The following is a 21864-nucleotide window of genomic DNA, read 5'->3' as shown; positions in this document are numbered from 1 at the left end:
GAACCACTTGAGACTAAGTTTTATTTGGCTAAATGGTATGGATAATTCTTTCAATAACACAACGCCAATGCTTAGTCTCTTTTTTTTCTTTATTAAATTTTGAAATTCCATATCAACAGATTTATTTTTTCATAATTGTTCTAAGAAATCGGACCAAAGGTATAGATTCCGGAAATGCATTTTATATTTTTCATGAAGTTTTAAGTGCTCATTTGAGTTGTTCCAGTTATTAAATTCAGAACTACTCAATTTTATGTTGCTGAAACTGCTTCAAATTTTGCAACAAAAATAATAAGCAGAATTCTTTTTAACAGAATTTAGCAACCAATCCCTTTTAACTGTTTTGTTGTTCGGCAAGATTTGACAAAAGTACATCTTAAAAAATGTACGTCCATTTTTGTCTTTTGGGAAACTGAAACTGGAAACCAGGTTTTTCATAATATTCAGGACCATTTTCTATTAAGGCTTGAACTTGGGATAGCAATAATGGACTTGGACATAATCTGGAGCCATCAAGCACAGGCAAATGCGTATCTACTGCAGAAATTATTGATGTCCCTAGTATTTCTTCTGTTTCCCCTCCACCCCGGCTGCATTGAAGTTAAAGGTAATTTCCTGGTGAAAACACTATTTAACTCTTTATGGTTATCAGGTTCCTTTAGTACTTTCAATGGTAGCTGAGGACACCTGGTAGACAGACATGCTAAATAGCGTCAACTTGGGTATTCTCTTTATTTTGGAAAATTTGAGTAATTTTAAAGTTTCGGTTTATTAAGTTTTACAGTTGCTTTCGTTTTCTTCATTAAATTCTGATACCCAGATAATTTTTCTGTTTTTCTTCCGACATCTGGGGGAAAATGAAAACATAAAAAGTGGAAGTAAAAATAAAAGTAGAAAATAACTATTATAAGAATTATTACGTAAAACACTTCTTCTCAAAAACACTCAGAAAGTCACCGTTGGAAATATTTTACCTTACTTCTGAAAAACTAAGTATATTTTAGACCATTGCTGGGAAAATATATGAATATTAGATCAACACCAGATAATTCAAGGATGTTGAGGTACTCTTTTGTTTATTAAAATAAATAAATCAAATTTAAAGTATGTATTCAAGATGTAATGACATAACGAAACATTTTCTTTCAGTTTTCCGTATGGCTAAGAATCTGAAAATGGCAATTTTTAATTTCAGAATACCTTATATATTTTTACTTCACTTCAAATCTCAAATAGTTATATTTTAAATTCAGTGGTATTCCATAAATATATCAATCCTTTCTTCTCAAAAGGTAATAATTTTTAGTTTAATTAACAAATAGTTCATGTAAAAAAAAAAAAAAAGAAATCGAGTAATTACATTCAAATCATCACTTTTCTGAAAAGCTAACCTAAGTTTAACATAATATGTAGCTGCACTTACCTTTTTTTATGTAGAATAACAGTAACAACAAGCAATCATCAAACAAAATCGCAAAAAAAGGTAAATGTTGCAAAAATTGCTACAATTGTAACAGTAGACACAAAATAAGCATTGAGCAATTTGTCGAACGCATCTATGGTGCTGGCGTCTACCCTTATATATGCATCGGCATCAGTTATTTTCGTTCACGTATATTTTCAAGATCAACTCAACTTATGTCAAAAGTTGCAAAAAGCATTAGCTGATAAAAATCAAAGCGATATAAATAATATAGATCTTATGCATGAAGTGCAGTTTTTGCAAACTTTTAGAAAAAAATGTAGAAAATTTTGGTTTTGGTTGAAATTTTAAGCTATATCATTGTCAACAACATAGCGCTGTGCAGAAAATAATTTTAGATATATCCCTAGATATCAGCCGTAGAACATTGTTTGTGCCCTGTTGTAATCGTTTGAACTTTGTCGTAAATGATGCTAACAACAACAACTTATTAGATGTGTAAATTAATTTTTTCTTAATTTTAAGATAATAAATTGTGTTAAGCAATATATTTAGTATCCAATGGTAGTGTATTATTTTGCTTAGTTTCAGTGTTACTTTTGTATAACATAAATATATGTATGATTCTTCAATAAATATGTTTCAGTGTGGGTTTACCAAAGCACAAAATGTTTGGGCATTTAGACAAACTGAAAGATAAAATGCATTTTTTTTTTCGTTTCTTATATTATTATGTTAATAATACTTCATTTTAAGTGTTAATCATAAGCAGTTTCACTTAAATATCATCACTGCATAAAGACGCTCGCTAGACATTTGCACGACGGCGCCGATTAGGCTTGGTGCGGGCCCGTTCAGAGCCATACAAATTGAGGGCATAACTGGAACAGAAATGGAAAAGGGTTTGAAACTAGGAGTGACTAAAGTAAATTTTAATTACAAAATAAGAAATTATGAAATACAAGCAGAAAAAGTAAAATTAATCTAGAAGTAGGATCATACCACTAGGCCATTGTATGTTGCTGTTTTCATATATATATCATAGTTCAAGTTAGGAATAAATTCATTTTTTATATTGTAGTTATAAAACTTTTTAGCTAGTTTTAAGTCTGTATGAATTAAAGTATTTCATATAAATCATCTACTGCATGATCCTGAATGTGGTGTTTTGCAGACTTTGTAATTTAATTAATTGTGTTTTATATACACAACCCAGACAAGGCAGGCATAAAAAAAGTATGGGATGTAGTGCAGTCATATGTATGAGTAGCTTATTATCTATTGAGTGAATGGAGAGATATTTTGCCTACTCAGGCCATGGGATAATGGTATTACACATAGAAATATTGTTATCCAGGCTTCTTTTATTAGTGAAATTAACTGCTTCAGATGTATTGACATTGAAAATCGCAATAACAACCTTGCATTTAGCATAAATATATTAAAATACTCAATCAATTTTGAGGGCAGCTAAAGGTCCCTCCTGATCAGGAGAACGAAATTCCTAGAAAGGGGAAAAAAGAAGAAAAATAAAGCATTGGCAAAAGAGACTCAGAAACACGTGGTCGTAACTGGATTTTGAATCAGAGTTACACTGACCGCCTACTTTTACTGAGCCAGGCTATCTGATTAAACATATGACACATAGACTAAAATGCAAGAAAATCAGAGAAATCAAAAACTAGGAAGTGAGGGGCAACTGCACCTTCACGCACCAAGTCTGAACTTCGAATGTCATGTGATTCGTGGCATTATTTGGCTTTTCTAACATGAGTTGCAATTTTTATATACTCAGCTATCTGGGATTTTTGCTTATGTGGCATTCGGCATTTCCTGAGCTTTCTGGCTAATCAAACGCTTTTATTGCATGTCATTTAAAGTTTTAAAATGAAAACAAAAACTAACAGTGGAATTATTAAAATTTAAAGTATTTTTAATTGGGTTTTAATTTAATTCACTAGATTTTATGAGATGGAAGATTTAGATTTATGAGATGGAAACAGAAGATGTTTTAGACAAGAAAAATAGAATATTTATGTGATTTCTTATAATTTTTTAATTAATTTTTTTTAAAACCTTAAATTATTTTTTGAAGTCTTGAAACTGTTATAATCTGAAGTTTTCAAATTGCAAATTATTTATATATGCATTTTGTTTTTTACAGGATAAATGCAATAACATATATGGCCTAATTATTGCAGTAGCCGATAATCATTGTCACTTACTTCTTGATACAATACTCAACAAACCAGAAAAGAAAGAAATGATTTTAAAACTTATAAGCTTTGTACTTGTGAGTATAATTTTAAATTTATTTTCATGTTTCCATAACTTTATCAAAATGTGTGCATAAATCACTGTTTAGTTTAAGTTTTTTTTTTAAATTTATTAAATTTTTCTTTGTTTCTAGAAAGATATAAAAATTTCACATTGTCATCAAAAGATATTATGTTTCAAAATGAAAAATCAGACTCTGGTGTCTTTAAAAAATACTTGAGGTTTATTTTATGCAGTTACTGTTTTATTTAGTTGCTTTTATTAAAATAAAGTAATATTTGTCAAATTTTTCAAGTCAAGAGCTAGAAAGTAAAGTATGCCAAAAAAATTTTATACTAATAAAATGTTTAACACAAATTTCCAATTAAAAATGTCTAAATAATATGTGCTAATGCAATTTAGTATTTTCAGTGACTACATAGAAATATTTTTTCATATTTCTGTGCTGTGACTTCAGTATTAAAAAAATTCTGCAATTCCAAATCAATCAGGGACAAGGAAATGGGGAAAGAAATATATCCATAAATAATTCTTGCGTTTAATATAGAATAGTTAATGTATATATTATCTCCATAATCTGTTTACCCCCCCCCAAGATGAGAAAGTAATTAACAAATTTTTAATACAAAAATTGTTGGTTATTGGTGATGCTTTTATCTCTAATTTTTGTAATTAAATTTATAATTCGGTAGATCTAAATGCATAATTTTAATTTGTAGAGAGTTTGTTCTTGGGTTCGATAGACTTTATTTAATGAATTGTAATCTTTTATTAGATCAGGAACTGTTCTCCATTAATAGTGACAAATTTGTTATAAAATGTGTAATCTTATAATTTTATACTCCATACATCTATGTACTTGTTCTTTTATTAATTTTTTAAGTTATAAAGTCAGTACGATGGATACAAATTATTAAATTCTATTCTTAATTTCAAAAACAAAGGCTAATGTTATTGTAAGTAACTTATGTACTGATGCAGTTTCATACCGCATGAATGAGGATGATTAATCTGAATTTGATATTGTTTAAGAATTAAGTGGAGATGTTTTTAGTACTTTCTGATTATCTGGAAAAAGTCATTATCTCATTTCTGGCTTTGGAGAGCAATTTCACACTTAGTGGCGACAAATATTTCACCAAGTTAATGCCTGAACTTCAGCATTGTGCCATTGGTCAAAAGAGAAATATTACATTTATATCTGAGTTGCTACATAAATACTTTTTTGGCAAAATCATGGGTTACAACATAAATATTTAGGTGACATACTGCTTTTTCTTGACTTTTCAGCAGGGTAATCAGAAAATACCATATTTTCATTTTATACAAACTTACTACATAAATATTCTATAAAATGTTAAGTACATTTTTAAAAGCTCTTATTTTTAATTACTGCATTATTTCAAATTAAAAATGCAATATAATTTAAAAAATTTTAAGAATGCATTTTTCTTTCTTTAGGATAAATCCAATATATCAAATAGGTTATCTAATATCGCAAAAGTTCGGTTATTCAGGCAATGCCAGGTATGGGAAAATTCCGTATAGGTGAGAATATAAAAAATGCAATTCACTGTAGTAGAGCCCAATGAATGGAAGAAATTTCTGCTCTAAAATTATAAAAACAATCATCCTATTTTGTCGTCAGCTTGAATATTGAAAGGCTTATATTTAAAATAATATAACATTTCAAATCAAGGAAATTGCATTTCAGCTATAAAAGCCAACGTATTTTGTAAGCCTTGAACATTTTAAAGTAAAATATCTGATTATGAAATCCTGTCAACCATGAAAATTGGTGGAGATGTTACCGAAACTGTGCCAGTCATAACGGAAGAAGTTTAAAGTCACAGATTGTGCTTTCTTTAGCTAGATGCAAGTTACAGTATAAAAAAACTTTAAATTGTTAACTGTAATTTTTCATATTGCATTATTATTATTTATCCAGTTTCAAGTAAGTTTTCTTAATACCAAGGTCTTTGAAAATGCATGCATGCACTGCATGCTGTTTTGTAGACGGCCAAAATTTAATCATACATATATATATATTCAAAATGTAAGAGGAAAACAAATAGTAATTAATTTATATTCTTTTTTTACAAGAACTAAAATGTTGTAATGAGATTTTATTGTGTTTTCCTAAAACCAAAGCAAAGATCTTATGATTGTATTGTAATGTCATACTTTCCATTATTGGTTCTAAACCACATTGCTTAGCAATAAAATCTTGTACATGCTTTGTAACCTTTTCAAATATCCTATTTGCTCAATTTTTTATGGAAGAGGGGGGGGTCTAAAATATTCTGACTATTTGAACTTTCCAGTAACTGTTATGCTAGATATGAGTTTTTATTGTATACAGTATACACACATTGATGTACAATAATTGCATTTTATTAAGCTTTTCGGAGCATTTTTAAAATTCTACAAGTATTTTTAGCATCGTATGATATGTTAAAAACGTGTTTAATTTCTGTGATGTTATCTTATACTGTATAAATTTAGGTATAACTATATTTATAGTAATCCAAACATCTATTATAGCGATGTAGTTCTACTCCTGGTCAGTATCCTATTGATGAAATCTGTAGTGAGCAAGCTTTTGGCTTCTGGTATACGCTTCAAGTAAGTTGAATGTAAATATTTTCTCAGAGTATATAGATATGCAGTCAGTGTGTAAACATCCATTTGTTGAATTGTCAGTGTTTATGGAACAACTAAAATATGATGCTCTTATAGTTTACCAAAACTAAGGTCTGCGATTCACTCATATTTTATTGTTTTATGCATTACATTCCTATGTGCCTGCAGTATTGATGCATTTGCAACTCAAATGATAGTTTTCAAACCATAGTGTTTTATGAATATAATCCTTGTAGTCTTTCTACTAGACATTAATTTTGATTTTAGAGTTGTTTAAAAGAAAAGTGTGGTTTAGAAAGGCAGAGTTGTCAACTTTCCCGATTTTCGACCACTCTCCCGCCAAACCGATTTACAATATATTTCTACCGACTTTCTCTTATTCTTAAAATTTCTCACGATTTTTATAGAACTTGGCTTAATACTTTGTTATATGGAAAGAAAAGTTATTTTTGACTTCTGATAGCAATTAAAATTTTGCTAGATTATATCTAAAACAAAACCTTGCGAATCAGATAAAAATTTCTGCTTTGTGAGTGAGAGCATACCTATTCAGAAACTTTGTTTTCCAGTTCTCCAATGAGCATCGAGCTCCACATTGTGTCATCTGGCATATATTAGCCAATGAGCACAAAGCAAGCTCAAAGCTGTTATTTGGATGTTCTTTAGTTATTTCGTTCATCTTATCCTGAGTTGTGTACATTGAGTTGTATGAGCACATGTGCCTTCGGAAAATAGTTTTAGAAATTGTTATGTTTGTGAGAAAGGTGAAATACTCATATACGTTTAAAAAATCCTACACAGTTGACTTTCCTTCCATTATTTCCTCAAGGAAATGTAATAAATTTGCGATGTGTACCATCTGTCGTTGCGATTTTTCGATTTCGTATGGTGGAAGGGCGGATGTTCTCAAACATGTGCGTACACAAAAACACAAGGACAACATTAGTTGTTTTGAAAAAAAATGAAAAATTAAATTTTTTCTTCAGAAACAAAGGACCAAAAAGTTATTAATGCAGAATGTCTGTTCTCTGCCTTTTTACTGGAGCACAACCTGCCACTGAATGCATCAGATCACGCTGCAGCTTTATTTAGAAAAAATATTTCCCGATAATGAAATCACTAAGAAACACTTAAGTGCAAGGACCAAAACAGGTGCAATTGTTAAAGAAATGGGTTTGAAAAATAAATCTTCAGTTATTGATAGCATTAAAACAGCTCCATTCTGCCTCTCTATGGATGAAAGCAATAATACCAATTCAAAACTGTATCCAGTTGTTGTTTCGTTTTTTAATCCAGAGTCTTCAGAAATTGAAATCAGTCTACTTTCAGTCCCCACTTTAGAAGGACATTCGGCAGGCTTTAATATGGCACAGCTAATTATTAAAACTTTAAAAGAAAATGCAGTCCCTCTGGATAATTGCTTAGCACTTGGGTGCCGATAATGCACCAGTAATGGTAGACTGGTAATAATGGTAAACTTGAAGATTGGTGTTGCAGGTATCTTAAGAAAGGAAAATGCAAATTTGCAGATTATGAGGTGCACCTGTCACCTCTTAAATTTAGCAGCTGAAAAAGGGGCAACTTCTTTACCAATAAATGTGGATGAACACATTGTTGATATTTATTATTATCTTGAAAGGAGTTCTAAACGGAAGGAAAAATTGAAACAGTTCCAACAGCTGCATAGTACTGAAATGAGAAAATTTTTGAAATGTGTCTACACGCTGGCTTTAAAGACATGCTTATCTAGAATCCTCGATCAATGGAACCCACTTCTTGCATTTTTTAAAGAAGAAGTAAATGCTTTGAGAGTTAAGATAAGATGCTCTATTGAAAGCTATAAAATACCTAAAGTAAATGGAGATGTAGTTACTACTTCCATTGTTAAAAATAGGTTTGAGAAAAACAAGTTTGAGCTGATACAAATTTCTCTCAAAATAAAAAAATTGCTCAGCACACGAAGCATTTTCCGATTACTGTAAGTTTATCTTGTGAAGAACGAATATTTATGTTTTTTTCCTTAACAAAGCTTTTTGCTTTTTTTTACAATTCATTTTGCCATCATTGGATGTTCTTAACATAGTTCTACAAAGCAGAATTCCATTAATTCATGTTTTGCAATCAATGATTTATGATCTGTTTAAAGACATTTTATCAAAGTTTGTAAAACCAGTCTGTGTCTTGTCTTATAATTCTATATATGATGTGATTTATGGTGAAATAGAAAATCGGAAGAAAGATGAAGATTTGGCAATAGCAGCTGCAATTACAAAAGTAGTGGAAGAACTTTCAGAAGTCAAAAATAAGTTTTATCTTCATGTTAGAAGTTACTTCTATCGAGTATGTGATTACATACTCCATAAATTTCCAGTGATTTTGCATGCTAAAGTTGATGTTTTTGCTCTAGCAAATGCATCTTTTTCTGATATAAGGCACTTTTTGAACAGATTTCCTGTGTTACTTAATTTAGTCATGAAAGATGATGATATTGATGTTGCCACTGATAATATTGCAGTCGCAGTTTTGCAGTTTACAATTAGAAAACTTGTATGAAGTTATAAAATCAGCTAGGATTGACACCCAGTGGAGTTTAATTGTAAAACTGAAAGATGCTGATGGAATTTTGAAATATAGTGAAATGTTGGCCATCTTGACAGTTCCCCATAGTAATGCAGAGTGTGAAGGGATTTTCAGTGTTGTTGCGAAAACGAGGACTAAATTTAGATATAATATTAGTGATGACACATTAGAAAAACTTTTATTAGTAAAAGCAGGCTTACATGACAAATGCTATGCACAAAATTATGAAGTTTCTTTCTTAACGAAAGCAAAATCTGCCACTGTTCATAACATTTGTACGAAAACTGATTAAAGTGTCATTTTTTTTTTGTTTTCTTAAACAATGCAAGTAATAAAAATGTTTTTTATGTGTAAGGTATTTTTGTGTTGCTTGCATTTAAGAATTAGTAACTATTTAAAGTTAATTTATTGTTAAAAACTATATTTTAATCATTTAAAAAGGCTTTTAACATTGTGAAAAATCTCCTGATTTTTGAGTGTCATAGGTTGGCAAGTATGGAAAGGGAAAATATTAAAAGGAAATTTGACATTGTATTGATTTTTTTAATTATGATGTATATTTCAATATATGTGATTTTAGTCAAAAATATTATATTACAATTTTCATAAGCTTGAGGAAGGGAAAGAAATTATTTTTCTGTAGCTTGGGGTTTTAAATACATTATGCATCTATATCTTTGAAGAAACTAAATTGAAGGAAATGTTATGGTGTGTATTTTCATACTAAAGTTTTTAATTATTCTAGTGATTTCCAAAAATTTCATTTGTACTTTTCTTCTTCTTGTTGAATAAATACATTTTTAATCATATATCTAATGTATTAAAATTTGATGATTAATTTAAACTTTTGTAGTCTTTCAAATTAATAGGTCTGCTAGTTTGTAATATTTGAAGGGTACTTTTCCGTTTTGCCGGCGCAGGCAATGAAGTCGCCAATAATGGTGCAGTTGATGCAAAACAGAATATCGTCGCTGGTAACCTTTTACGCCTCACTTTCAAAATAAGTCGCAGCCATTTCTTATCAGACTGATTGGTTCTTTCAATACTGGCATACAACTACATAGAACTTTTACCAGACAGTTCAATTTTATGCCCTAAGGCCATTCGTGGTAATTAAGTCAATTAGGATGCAATCACACTGCTCACCCAAAGGCGAAAATATAGAAAAGGCAAAGTCAAGGATTAAATTCATCAATTCTAATGAGAGTGCACTACTGAAGTAAAGCACTGCGGTTTTACATAATTTTTGTGCAAGCTATTCGTACGAATTGAAATAATTCTTGCATTTAAACTTATATTCCAAATTAAGATTTATTAAATTAATGTAGGTAATTACTGAGAGAATTAGATTTTTGTAATGTAGTTTACGTGAGATGAGATCACTTGGTGTCAAGTACACTCACATTTGTGAAAATTGCAACACCAAGAAGGAATCGTCATAATTGAATGCAATTTAATACACAGTTGAGTGGTAGTGGTACAAAGAAATGATTAAATGTTCAAAGCAAACAAACAATAACAAGAGATCAGAATCAGTATTTTGTGTGGCCACCACGCGCCGCAATAAGTGCTGCTACACGACGTGGCATGGAGTCAAACAAAGTTTGAATGTCTGACTGAGGAAGAGCATTCCATATCGTTTGTACGCGTACCCAAAGTTCGTCTGCAGACGCAACAGGACGAGGATCACGAGCAAGACGCCGACCAATGACATCCCACACATGTTCAATTGGCGACATATCCGGGGAACACGCAGGCCAAGGAAGAAGCTGTACCTGCTGTGCTGCAAAGAAGGATTTAACAATCCGAGCAGTATGAGGGCGGGCATTGTCCTGTTGAAATACAGCGCCTGGCAAGCTTTGAAGGAAGGGAACAGCTTCGAGCTGTAGAACTTCACAGATATACCGGTTGCTGTTCAGATTGCCCACAATTCGTAGCAATTGAGATCGTCTATGATATGCTATGGCGCCCCAGACCATAACTCCGGGTGTTCGTCCACTGTGGCGTTCGATAATGCACTCCGGAAGGTGGCGTTCACCGGCATAGCGTCTGACACGAATGCGACCATCATGGTACCACAAATTAAAGCGGGATTCGTCAGAAAACACGACATGCTGCCAATCAGCACGCCAGTCTCTATGCTAATTGGCCCATTGTAGCCGCAGGTGGCGATGGTCGTGCGTTAGGGGGATCTTGTATAAAGGAGTCCGTGCGCGCAGTACACACTGCAGCAGACGTCTACGAATTGATGAAGCACACAATGAAACACCTGTAGCTATTGACCACAGTGCTGCCAATTGTCTAGAGGAAGCTGTACAGTCCGTCCGCGCCATGCGGACCAGGTGTCTATCATCGCGAGCTGACGTTACATTTCGGGGTCCACTCCCGGATTTCCGAGTTGTCCGACACTCGTCCGTCCACTGCTTCCAAACGCGCATCACTGTGCTGCTGTTACGCTGCACACGAGAGGCTACTGCACGATACGACAATCCAGCTTCACGAAGGCCGATGATTCTCCCTCGTTCAAACTCTGTAAGTTGTTCAAATCTCGCTCTCTTTCGTCGACGAGGCATAAGTACAGATTGAGTTAACGTTTACCACTAGCAGATAACCACCGATAACCATACACGCCTCGCTACAGCCGTCTATTTATTCGGATCCATCAGCCATTCAGAGGGCGCTGCTCAGCATACGCATGCGCTACGGATTTGCAATTCTAATCATTTGCATATCATGCGCTACTTTGCATTTCCTGAAAATTTCAGGTCACTCGCGTAAGTCCTTCATGGTGTTGCAATTTTCACAAACGTGAGTGTAATATGAACCGGCGAATCAGGATGTTGAACCATGAAACAGTTGTAAATTCTTAAATTAACGTCTTTTTACAAATTTATTGTCTTTATTTATTGGCTTTTTACAAAATTTTAAATGATATTAAAATGTTTATGCCTTCAAAATAAAAATTCTTAGAACTAACATTCGTTAACTTTTTCTTTCTTTTTTTTTTTTTTTGGTGTGTGTGTATATTGTATGTTGTCGCCAATAAAGTCTCGCTTGGTGAGATTTGCACCGGCAAAATGGAAAAGTACCATTTGAAGAAAAAGTAGTAGCTTGTAAATGAGTTTGAATTAAATATTGTCCACTTTCTCATGGATATTGCTGTGATCCCCCTTAAATTTCTGAATGAATGGAAAATTGAAATTTATATACATAAATTAATATGGTATTAAAAATATTTTGTAATTTATTATGCTGCTTAATAAAAGAAATTGCATTTTAAAATTTGTTCCATGATATTCTGTAAACTAAATTGTCTTGCAGTATTAATTTTCTTAGTGTGCATAAATGCTTAAAATTGGGGGGGGGGGCATTAGTTTGGTACTGATTGTAAAAAATATTCTATCGGTTTCAAGAGCAATCAGATACTGTTCCCGCTATATATATATATCTTTTTTGTTGTTGTTTGTTTGTTTTCTGAAGAAAATGTACCTGTGTTTGATTGCCTTCATGCCAAACAAGTTTTCTTTTTTGCTTAACTTAAAATTTTCTGCGGCATTTTTCTTCCAGTTTGATACATGAAGATGCATAAGTTGCAATTTGTTTTATTAGTATGGTTAACACAGATTTGGTTTAACTATTAATATATGTAGTACTATATTTCTTATAGAAAATAAGAGTAATTTTCAAATGTTTTCAATTTGAGGCTTCCTTGATGTATTAGAATTTTTTTATGCAATCAAACTCAAAACACCAGCCTTCCTAGTAGTTACAGCATGCATGTGATTAGCTTTGTGAAATTATTAAATAAATGAAACCCTTGTTTCAAATTCAAAAGCAATTGATATAAATTTTATTTTGGACAATTATCATCTTGAATAAATGAATCACAACTAGTCAGAAAGTTGAGCCATTTTTCTTTCTTTCTTTCTTTCTTTCTTTTTTTTTTTTTTTATATGAGCAGTACTTTATTTGCACCACCAATGACATCATGTGGAGTATCCCTCTTTTAATGGTGTACTTGTTGTTGACTTTTGTATTCTGTGTATTGTCACAAGACAGTTCGGTAAGCTTTCCTTAAATTCAGATGATGCTTAAAGTCTTCAGTCATTATAAAATTGTCATTATTATATGATAAGTTACACTTATCTTCTTGAAAGTAATTTTTGAATTGTTAATAAGCTGCTAGGTCCTTCTCAAAAACGGTGGTTTGTACAATGTCTCTTAAATAGCCTGCCTAATACAGCGTCACTGCTTTTGTTGTCTTAATTCTAAAACCACTTAGTACCATTTCTGTGAAAATGTAGTTACCACTTAGTACCATTTATGAGAATACTTTGCACTACTCGTATAAACCGTTCATGATGCTACTGATCATAATTTGGGAACCAGTGGAATATATAGTAAGTATTCACCCATCAAATGAAAAATTGAAATTGTAAATTTTGCTTATATTCTGATGTGAATTTAATTTTAGCATTGTATCAAGATTCTCTCCAATTTCAAAGTATTCTTGCTTGTTTTGTTATATATTATTTGTCTTATGACAAAATTCTTTTGAATAATCTGATATTAATATTATAATATTTAAATCTGATAAATGTATTAATTTTATAGGATGCCATTACATCTTCCTCAAGGGGTTTTGAAAGTCTTTTGCTTGTATTCCATCCTATTTTTCAGTCATTATTAGATAACTACCTTGTAAAATTAAGATATCCATCTGATAATGATTATAAACAATGGAAATCAGGTACCTTTTCGTTTAATTTCTTATTCAGCTATAGTCATGATGAAAGTTCTTCACAGTAATTTATTATTTCTGAAAATACTTTTATCTGAATACTTTTCTTTTACTTTTTACTGTCCCAGTATTTTTTAGTCATGAATGAAAAAGACTATTTATCAATCAGTGGTGTGCCTTTAATGCACTAAAGGGACTAGGTTAGTCCCATCACATTTTAGTTAATAACACTTTCATGAATTTCAGACTTATATTCAAAAGTATTAAAAAAAACAGTATTTTACCTGTCTTATGTGCACCATTTTGGGTGCAGTCATACTTTCACGGGAATCAGATGCCTTGGTTGCGCTGGCGTTATATAAAGAATATCTATAGGTAACCCCTGAAGAAAACGAATAATTGATTCCATGTTCTTTGAAATCATGCTGTTCAAGACTGCAGAAAATGCAATTCCATTTCAAGTGTGAATTTTTTAAAAAAAAGTTACATTTAAAACTTTTTTTTTGTTAAATATGAAACTAAAGAAAAAAAAAAAAATTTTTTTGAATTCATATTTTTAGACGCATCTAAGAAATCTTGTATTACATAATTAAAATTAATTTTTAATTGGTTTTGAAAAAACATTTTATCTTAAATTTTTGTTATCAAAATAAAAGAAAAATAAAGCAAATTTTGCAATGCATTAGGTTTTTGAGAAAATTACATTACCATATCTTCTAATCCTCATCCTTGGAGTCATTTAGGAATGTTGTGATTCTAGTATATTTTCTTGTATGAGGCCAAATATCCATGCTGCTTGGTTCGTCTTCATATGAATATCTAGCAATACTACATGATGGTTCGTTCCTGTGTTGCAATTTCTCTAAATAATTTTCACGCAACTTAATGCTGTTATTGAATTGTACTGCAAATGTTGTTTTCCATACCTTGCAAGGATACCTTTTTGTTAAGAACATCTCTAATTTGTTTGCCAAATGTAATGCATATTGTATCATCAACAGAAAAATTTTGGTTAGATACATTTTTCATAATTTTCTTTACCTTCTTTATTCACTGATTTTGAATCGGATTCTTCCAGAAGCCTTACAAGATCTTCTCCATGTAATGTTTTTTCTAAAAATAGTTCATCAAAGTCTTCAGCAGACATATCATCAAACCCCATACCACATAGCGAATAGACAAGATTAATTACCTGATTGTATTCAGTGTGCTTACATGGAATATTGGAGTCTTCATAAGCAGTATCCAGTAAAAGAGCTTTCCAACTTGGATTTAGTGTCAAAGTTTTAAGATCGCTTATAGATAAAGATACAGTATTAATGAAATCCAAGATTGAAAATTCTTTTCAAACTTGGGAAGTGTCTTATTTTTCACAGCTTCTAAATTATCCAAAATAGACTTAAAATATAACTGTATGTAATATGCCTTAAATGTTGATATTATAGCCATTTCCTGGATTAGTGATGTAGTATTTAGTGGTAAAATTATTATCTTTACATTTGGATTTCTAACTCCTTTGGATGTCCAGGGGCACTGTCTGGTAGTAGTAATACTTTAAAATTAAAAATTTTTCTTTTTTAAATATCTTTCTACATCAGGCACAAAACAGTTGTGAAAGCAATCTGCAAACATAGGTGAAGTAATCCAAGCTGTGTCGTTAGCTCCCCAATAAACCGGTAGATGCTCTTTATCTAAGTTTTTGACGAGCGAGGATTCATTATTTGTTTATAAATAATGGTTTCATACAACAATCTCCTGATGCATTACTGCATAAAAGAAGAGTGATCTTTTCCTAGAACCATTTTGAATCAAGTATGGAGTTCTGGCTTTCTGAAATATATGCAGTTGTTGAGTTGAAGATGATATCCTTAAGTAAATAACACTTCCACACGTCCACACCACAGACATTTAATGAATAATAATTGATAATAGAATAGCTACAGATTTGAATTAAAATAACAGTACCGTTGCGCCTTCTCGCGCTTGTTAGATACAAATACAGTTCTGCATGACTTTTAAGTATTTAAAATAGCTACACAACGTCTACTCGCACTTTCTATTTTAACAGAGTTCGTTTGTTACCACCTTCGCATGGAAACAACATCTGTCTATCTTTCGCGCTGTTGGCGCACACGTGATGCCCTCTGGTAGCTGTGTTGAACTGACGGATACCACAGCTCGGCGATCCTGACTCTGTTTTCGCCCTCGAAAATACGGATCAGCACACTGGTATATCAAGCCAGCACGTATGATTTCTAGCTTCAGTGTTTCGGGTACCACAAGTAACTCGCGACCACTGTCAAACTTGTATAATACACTATTCTTCACTAGGAAATCTTTCTTTAATCCTTGCTGGACTAAGGATTTTAGCAACTGGAGACGTTCATCACTTCTTTGCGCAGCTGCAATTTTGGCTGTAACTTCTCCCTGAGAATAGGTAACCATCATAATAGCATTTAAGGAATCCACATGCTTCATTTGCTGCCTAGATCTGTGAACAATTTCATAGTCAAATTCTTCTAGAAGTAACATCCATCTCGCAACTTTAGGAGTTAAATCTTTCTTGAACATAATCTTCTGAGATTATTTTCAAGTCCTGTTTTCTGATGTTATTTAATACTCTCATGATTATAGTAAATTGGTATAAAATACTACTTTACCTTGCTTGTTTCTTGGTCAAATCCCATTCTATGTCAGTAGCCATAAAAAGTTCACTTTGAGCCATTGCAGTAAAATCTATAAATTCTAAGCTGCCGCTCATCCTTATTTTGAAGTATCCCGGACAGGCCCCCAGGGGCACTGTCTGTGGTGTCTGTGTTCTGTGGGTGGGGAGTTGAAGATGATATCCTTAAGTAAATAACACTTCCACACTCCAGACATTTAATGAATAATAATTGATAATAGAATAGCTATAGACTTGAATTAAAATAACAGTGCCATTGCACATTCTCGTGCTTGTTAGATACAAATACAGTTCTGCATGACTTTAAGTATTTAAAATAGCTACACAGCGCCTACTTGCGCTTGCTATTTTAACAGAGTTCGTTTGTTACCACTTTTGCATGGAAAAACATCTGTCTATCTTTCACCTCACTCTCGCTGTCGGGGCACACGTGATGCCCTCTGGTGGCTGTGTTGAACTAATGGATACTGCATATATATATGAGGTGGCATTTTTTTTTATCCGAGTTTAAACCAGTCTCGTCGGCACATTAAAAATTTGGTCAGCTGCATCACATTCATCTTCAACAATTCTGTGCAATTCTCTTGTAAATTGATGAGCAGCCTCTACTTCTGCAGAAGCACTTTCTCCTGGTAGCTTGATATTGTGTAGAGAATGCCTTGCTTTTAAACCTTTCCATCCAGCCTTTATTTGCACAAAATGATTGCGATTGTTGTTCTGTGGTAGTTTGCTGGCCTTCTTGTAAATGCTTATTGCACTTTTTGTTTGATAATGTTCCTGCTCAAAGGCACTCTTTTATTTACACAATCATCAGTCCATACTGAAAGTGTTTCTCAGTATTCATAATATTTACATTTGTAGAACAGAAACTTTGTTAAACACTTAAAGGTACTATTGATGCATACTATCTTATTTTTTCTTCATTCTTTTTTATTGTATAATTAGTAATCTCATTCAAGCTCTATATCTTTACAACAGCTGATAATTTTTCTCCTTTCTTTAGTCCATCCAAATTTTTTTTTTTTTTTTTTAATTTTCAAGTGAAATTGTACACCTTTTTCGAACTATCTTTTGATTTTCTGCAGACATTTTGTAAATTAAGGATTTAAAAGAAAAAAAAAAAAAAAAAAAAAACTAGAAATTAATTGATTAAACACTTACAAAAAACTTGATTGAAAATATTAAAAATTTGAAACTGAAGATCTTCTGCACTTTATACATAGTCAAATGAGTTAAAACAAGGTAACATGGGTATTTCTAATCAGATTTCACCCTCAAAGTTCTTTAGATAGTTTCTGGAAAATTAGATCTTATGATGGACTTGGAATGCACCCGGAAATTTTCACCGCCGGAGGGGAATCCTTCTTCCCTATTCCTCCAAGTAAGTGACCTTGTGGAAAAGGAGTCAACCTTTGGACTACTAGAATTACTTGAAAATTGTGTAGTATGAAACCATGCAATTGGGGGAAGTATACGAGTTCTTTGAAACTCGTGTTCTTCAAGTACTGTGTTATTTGGGGGTTACCTGTAGTTTTTTCCTGTTTCCTTAATCACTTTATTAGTAATAGGTCATAAGAAATTTTAATTTTCTTACTAACAATCATAAAAGAGCATGTGTTAGTAAGCTGTAAAGCCACTTATCATTTGTCGGTATCTCAACCACACAGCACAGTTGTCCACACAGCACAGTTACCTCTGTGCTGTATCTTTCAGGACATTAGATTTAAAAAAAAATATAAAAAATAAATGTAAAAGTTAGATTTACATCATATGTTCTTGTATAAATATAAAACATTACTTGTCATTCTTGGGGGGGGGTATTATAAAGTTTCAAAATTATTAACAGGTTACAAATGGAGAAAAAGTCTGTTTTTCTAACCTTGGGTTTTTTTTTCTTTTTTCTTTCCCCCCCTGTAGAAATGTTTTTAATTAACTGTTTATTTTTATGATATTTAAAAATGTATTTATTGTGGCAGGATTACTTTAATTTCCTCTTCTCAGCTGATTTTCTTACATTTAACAGAGCACATTATGTATTATTCATTTTATTCATCAGTCTTTCTATTCAAAGTACAGTAACTCCTTTGGTGGCAATCACTTCCAAAAGGAAACAGTATTTCTTAGAGCACTAATAACATAGGTACTGAATCTCATTTTTCTAAGATGACCGCCTTCCACTAAAACTAAAATTATTTGGAATCATAGGCGGTTGTCGTACAAGAGATAACAATTTTGCTTTGTACCTAGTTTCCTTTGGTGATGCAGCCCACCACTGATATAAGTAGTATATTTATTATTAATGAGTCAAAAATTTTGAGTTATAATTTTTCTTCTTCTTCTTTTTTTTTTTTTTTTGGCTTTGTTTATTTTTCCAGAGGAAAAAGAATCTTTTCGCTGTTACCGTCAAGACATTGGTGATTCTATAGTAAGTCAATTATTAGTAAATGTGAATTTTAAAATGAAATTAAATTTAGTTTCATGTCACTTCAGTTTGTATACCAAAGACTTAATATGTTTTAAAATATCTTTAGTCTTCAATCTTCTTCAGTGTGTTCTGTATTTTTTAATCAGAAACATTTTAAAATAAACTTTATAATGAAACAAAATTCAGTTTTGCTGGTCTTCTTTAATAATAGAGGTTAATGCATTTCCTCAATCTTTCATATCAGAAGCATTTTAAAGGACAAATGGATGCTTTTTCTTATTTTTATATCAAAATATGCTGTATCTTTGGAGTTGAAATAATGCCACAGCAATACTAAGTTTTGTTTATATTTATTAAGTTCTTTTTAATGATTAAAAAGCTCTTATATGAGAAAAAATTATTGCAACCTATTGTAATAATTTCAAAAATTCCCTTTCAGATGTATTGTTATAGCATCTTGAGGCAAAGTGCCTTAGCCAATTTGATGGCTCATCTGAGCATCGCCACTACAACTGCTGCAAATGATCCTTCTCAGTGGCAGGTACAATAAATTAGTGATATTTACTTTCATGCTGAATTTAATTGATCTATTCTTCACTAAATATCACTAAATCTCTTAATTATTTTCTTTGAACCAAGTTTAATAAATTGATGAATGATATTTTGAAAAATATTTTTAATTATTTTAACTTAATATTCTTTGTGAAAAGATGCAGTCAAAAGATTCCATAAAATGAAATGAATGCAGAGATTTTTTTCAAAAAATTCTTTAAAATATATGTAAATAAATTTTAACTAAGCTTTTCCTCAAAACTAGCAGAAAATGAATTTTCAGTTGATGGTTCATGAAGTAGCTATATTGTTTAAAAGTCAAGTATTTGCTTCCTTTTTTATTATACTCTGGTTATCATAAATTAAGGGAAAAATCACAAAAATAGCGATAACTCCCTCAAAAATAAGCCAAACCATGTAAAATTTGAATATGTTGCCAAGTAAGAGTAGCTGAGTAAAACTGCAATATGTAAATTAGTGGCGCTGCACTCGGAATACGTCATCTGCAAGGAGAATAAAAGTCCATGTTTGAGAGCAAGCCCACATATTTTACTGTGATAGTGACATCAGAAATGTGAGATAGTCAATTCGTAACAATGACCTCCAGGCATCATTTGCCTGTAGAACTGCGATGGAAAGCCATTGGGAGACTAGAGGCAGGATAAAGTCAAACAGAAGTGGCCAGATGGCTAAATGTGAGTCCTTCTGTGGTTCATAGACTTTGGAGGCGATTTCAAACCACAGATTCGGCATCTAGGATGTTAAGCTAAGGACGGCCAACTGCTACGACGAGCGCCTATGACTGATATTTGACATTATGTGCATGCAGGAATAGAACCGCTACTCCGACTCTTCTTAGATCCTCCCTTGCTGCAGCCACTGGAAGGTTGGTGTCAATTTCAACTGTGCGTGGAAGGCTTCACGAAGGTGGTCTGTATGCGAGACGACCAGCCATTTGCGTGCCACTCACGTCACGCCATAGGAGGGACCGTTTGCAGTAGGCACGACAGCATGTCTACTGGACGCCTGATCAGTGGAGGGCTGTTCTCTTTACGGATGAGTCCAGGTTTAGTCTAGGAAGCGATACTAGGAGTTATTTGATATGGAGAGAACCTGGAACCCGTTATCATCTGCCAAACATCCGTTAAAGAGATGCATACGCAAGAGGCAGTGTCTGTGTTTGGGGTGGCATCTCTTTGGGTGAACGCACAGACCTCCATGTCTTTCCAACGGAAACCGTGAATGCTCCGGTTTATAGAGATGACATTCTTGATGCTTATATGCGCCCATGTGCCGGGGCAATAGGTGATGCTTTCCTGTTACAGGACTATAACACAAGACCACACAGGGCTCACATCGTAGATGATTTTCTTCAACAGGAAACAATTATGCGCATGGAGTGGCCAGCTCGATCACTGGGTCTTGAATCCTATCGAGCACATTTGGGATGCTTTAGAGAGACGTCTAGCTGCTCTCAATCCGCCCCCTCAGACCCTTGCCGCGCTTGCAACTACTTTGCAAGAGCAATTTTTTTGTTTTCAATAACCTCAGTGTCACTTTCTTCACTGTTGGAAGCGAATTATAATGACGAGGAATTTGATTTAAATCATATCAAAGACGGAGTACATCGAGATGAAATACTACATTTAGTAAGAAATTATAAGCCAAATAAAATAAAAACATCTGCCCTGAAGATAAGGATAGTGCTGACAGATCAACTTCCGATTCATTGCGCGCCGTGCCCCCCCCCCCCAGAGCAGCGATTGATAAACAGATTTCGGAATGGTTAGAGAAACAAAGGATATGCCTTTATCCATTTTTTGCAGCAGTTCCACTTTTTGTTTGATGGACATCGAAACATACTTTCGCTTTGTAGATCCTTTGGGAGTTCCAGCATCGGAAATTCTATTTGACATAATCGAGAGCTCAAGCTTACTTTTATAAAATTACTCTAATAGTCTGCAAAAAATAATAAGCCGAATCCAATTCGAAGATTAAGGAACAACGCAGTCTGCAACATTAACTGAAATAGATAATTAGCTTATACCGTCCGTTATACATTAAACGTGCATGCGTAAATGCATTATGCGCACACGCATATACGCAGCCGTAAAGATCTTACGCGCATGCATCAATGTTACGCATGCACAGAAAGTTTGTAGCTTTGTGGTCCAGATTATAGATCATTCTGGATTATGGGTGTCCGATTTAACGACTTTTGACTATATAAAGTTGAAACACTTAAAATTTTTATCCTAGAATTTTCTGTTCAAGTTTGATTTTTCTAAATTTCCTAATTAATTTTTAAAAAATTTTTCCTGATTTATTATTCTAACTTTTTTGGTTTGGGTTGAAATATGTAATTCATTCCATCATTGCTATTTTTCTTTTTTTGCGATTTGGGGGAGCTTATTTGCAAAAAGTTATTAATTCATCACCCTCCTTCAAATTGAAAAATTATTTTTACTAAAAACATAACTGTTAAATGAATTATTGCAGCATGATTGGAATTTAAAAAAATTTCACTCATTATTTGGTTT

At 32.6% G+C, this 21864-nt stretch overlaps 1 protein-coding gene across 3 annotated transcripts in view; it reads left to right on the top strand.

Moving 5' to 3' along the window:
- Window positions 1-21864, top strand: part of cdm (importin-13-like protein cdm) — a 144606-nt gene that overhangs the window by 60845 nt on the left and 61897 nt on the right. For all 3 annotated transcript variants that reach the window (XM_085818532.1, XM_085818531.1, XM_085818530.1), the window contains 5 exons: window positions 3588-3716; window positions 6245-6325; window positions 13538-13673; window positions 18723-18772; window positions 19212-19313. In XM_085818532.1, coding sequence (XP_085674658.1) covers window positions 3588-3716; window positions 6245-6325; window positions 13538-13673; window positions 18723-18772; window positions 19212-19313 — 498 coding nt within the window. The remainder of the gene's footprint in view (window positions 1-3587; window positions 3717-6244; window positions 6326-13537; window positions 13674-18722; window positions 18773-19211; window positions 19314-21864) is intronic.

Source organism: Stegodyphus dumicola, chromosome 6 (genome assembly GCF_044657685.1).
Source record: "Stegodyphus dumicola isolate Sdum_Otavi_A_Nest chromosome 6, ASM4465768v1".
NCBI classification, from domain to species: Eukaryota; Metazoa; Arthropoda; class Arachnida; order Araneae; family Eresidae; genus Stegodyphus; species Stegodyphus dumicola.
The sequence above is the reverse complement of the archived record's forward strand: the minus strand, read 5'-3'. Positions and strand labels throughout refer to the sequence as shown.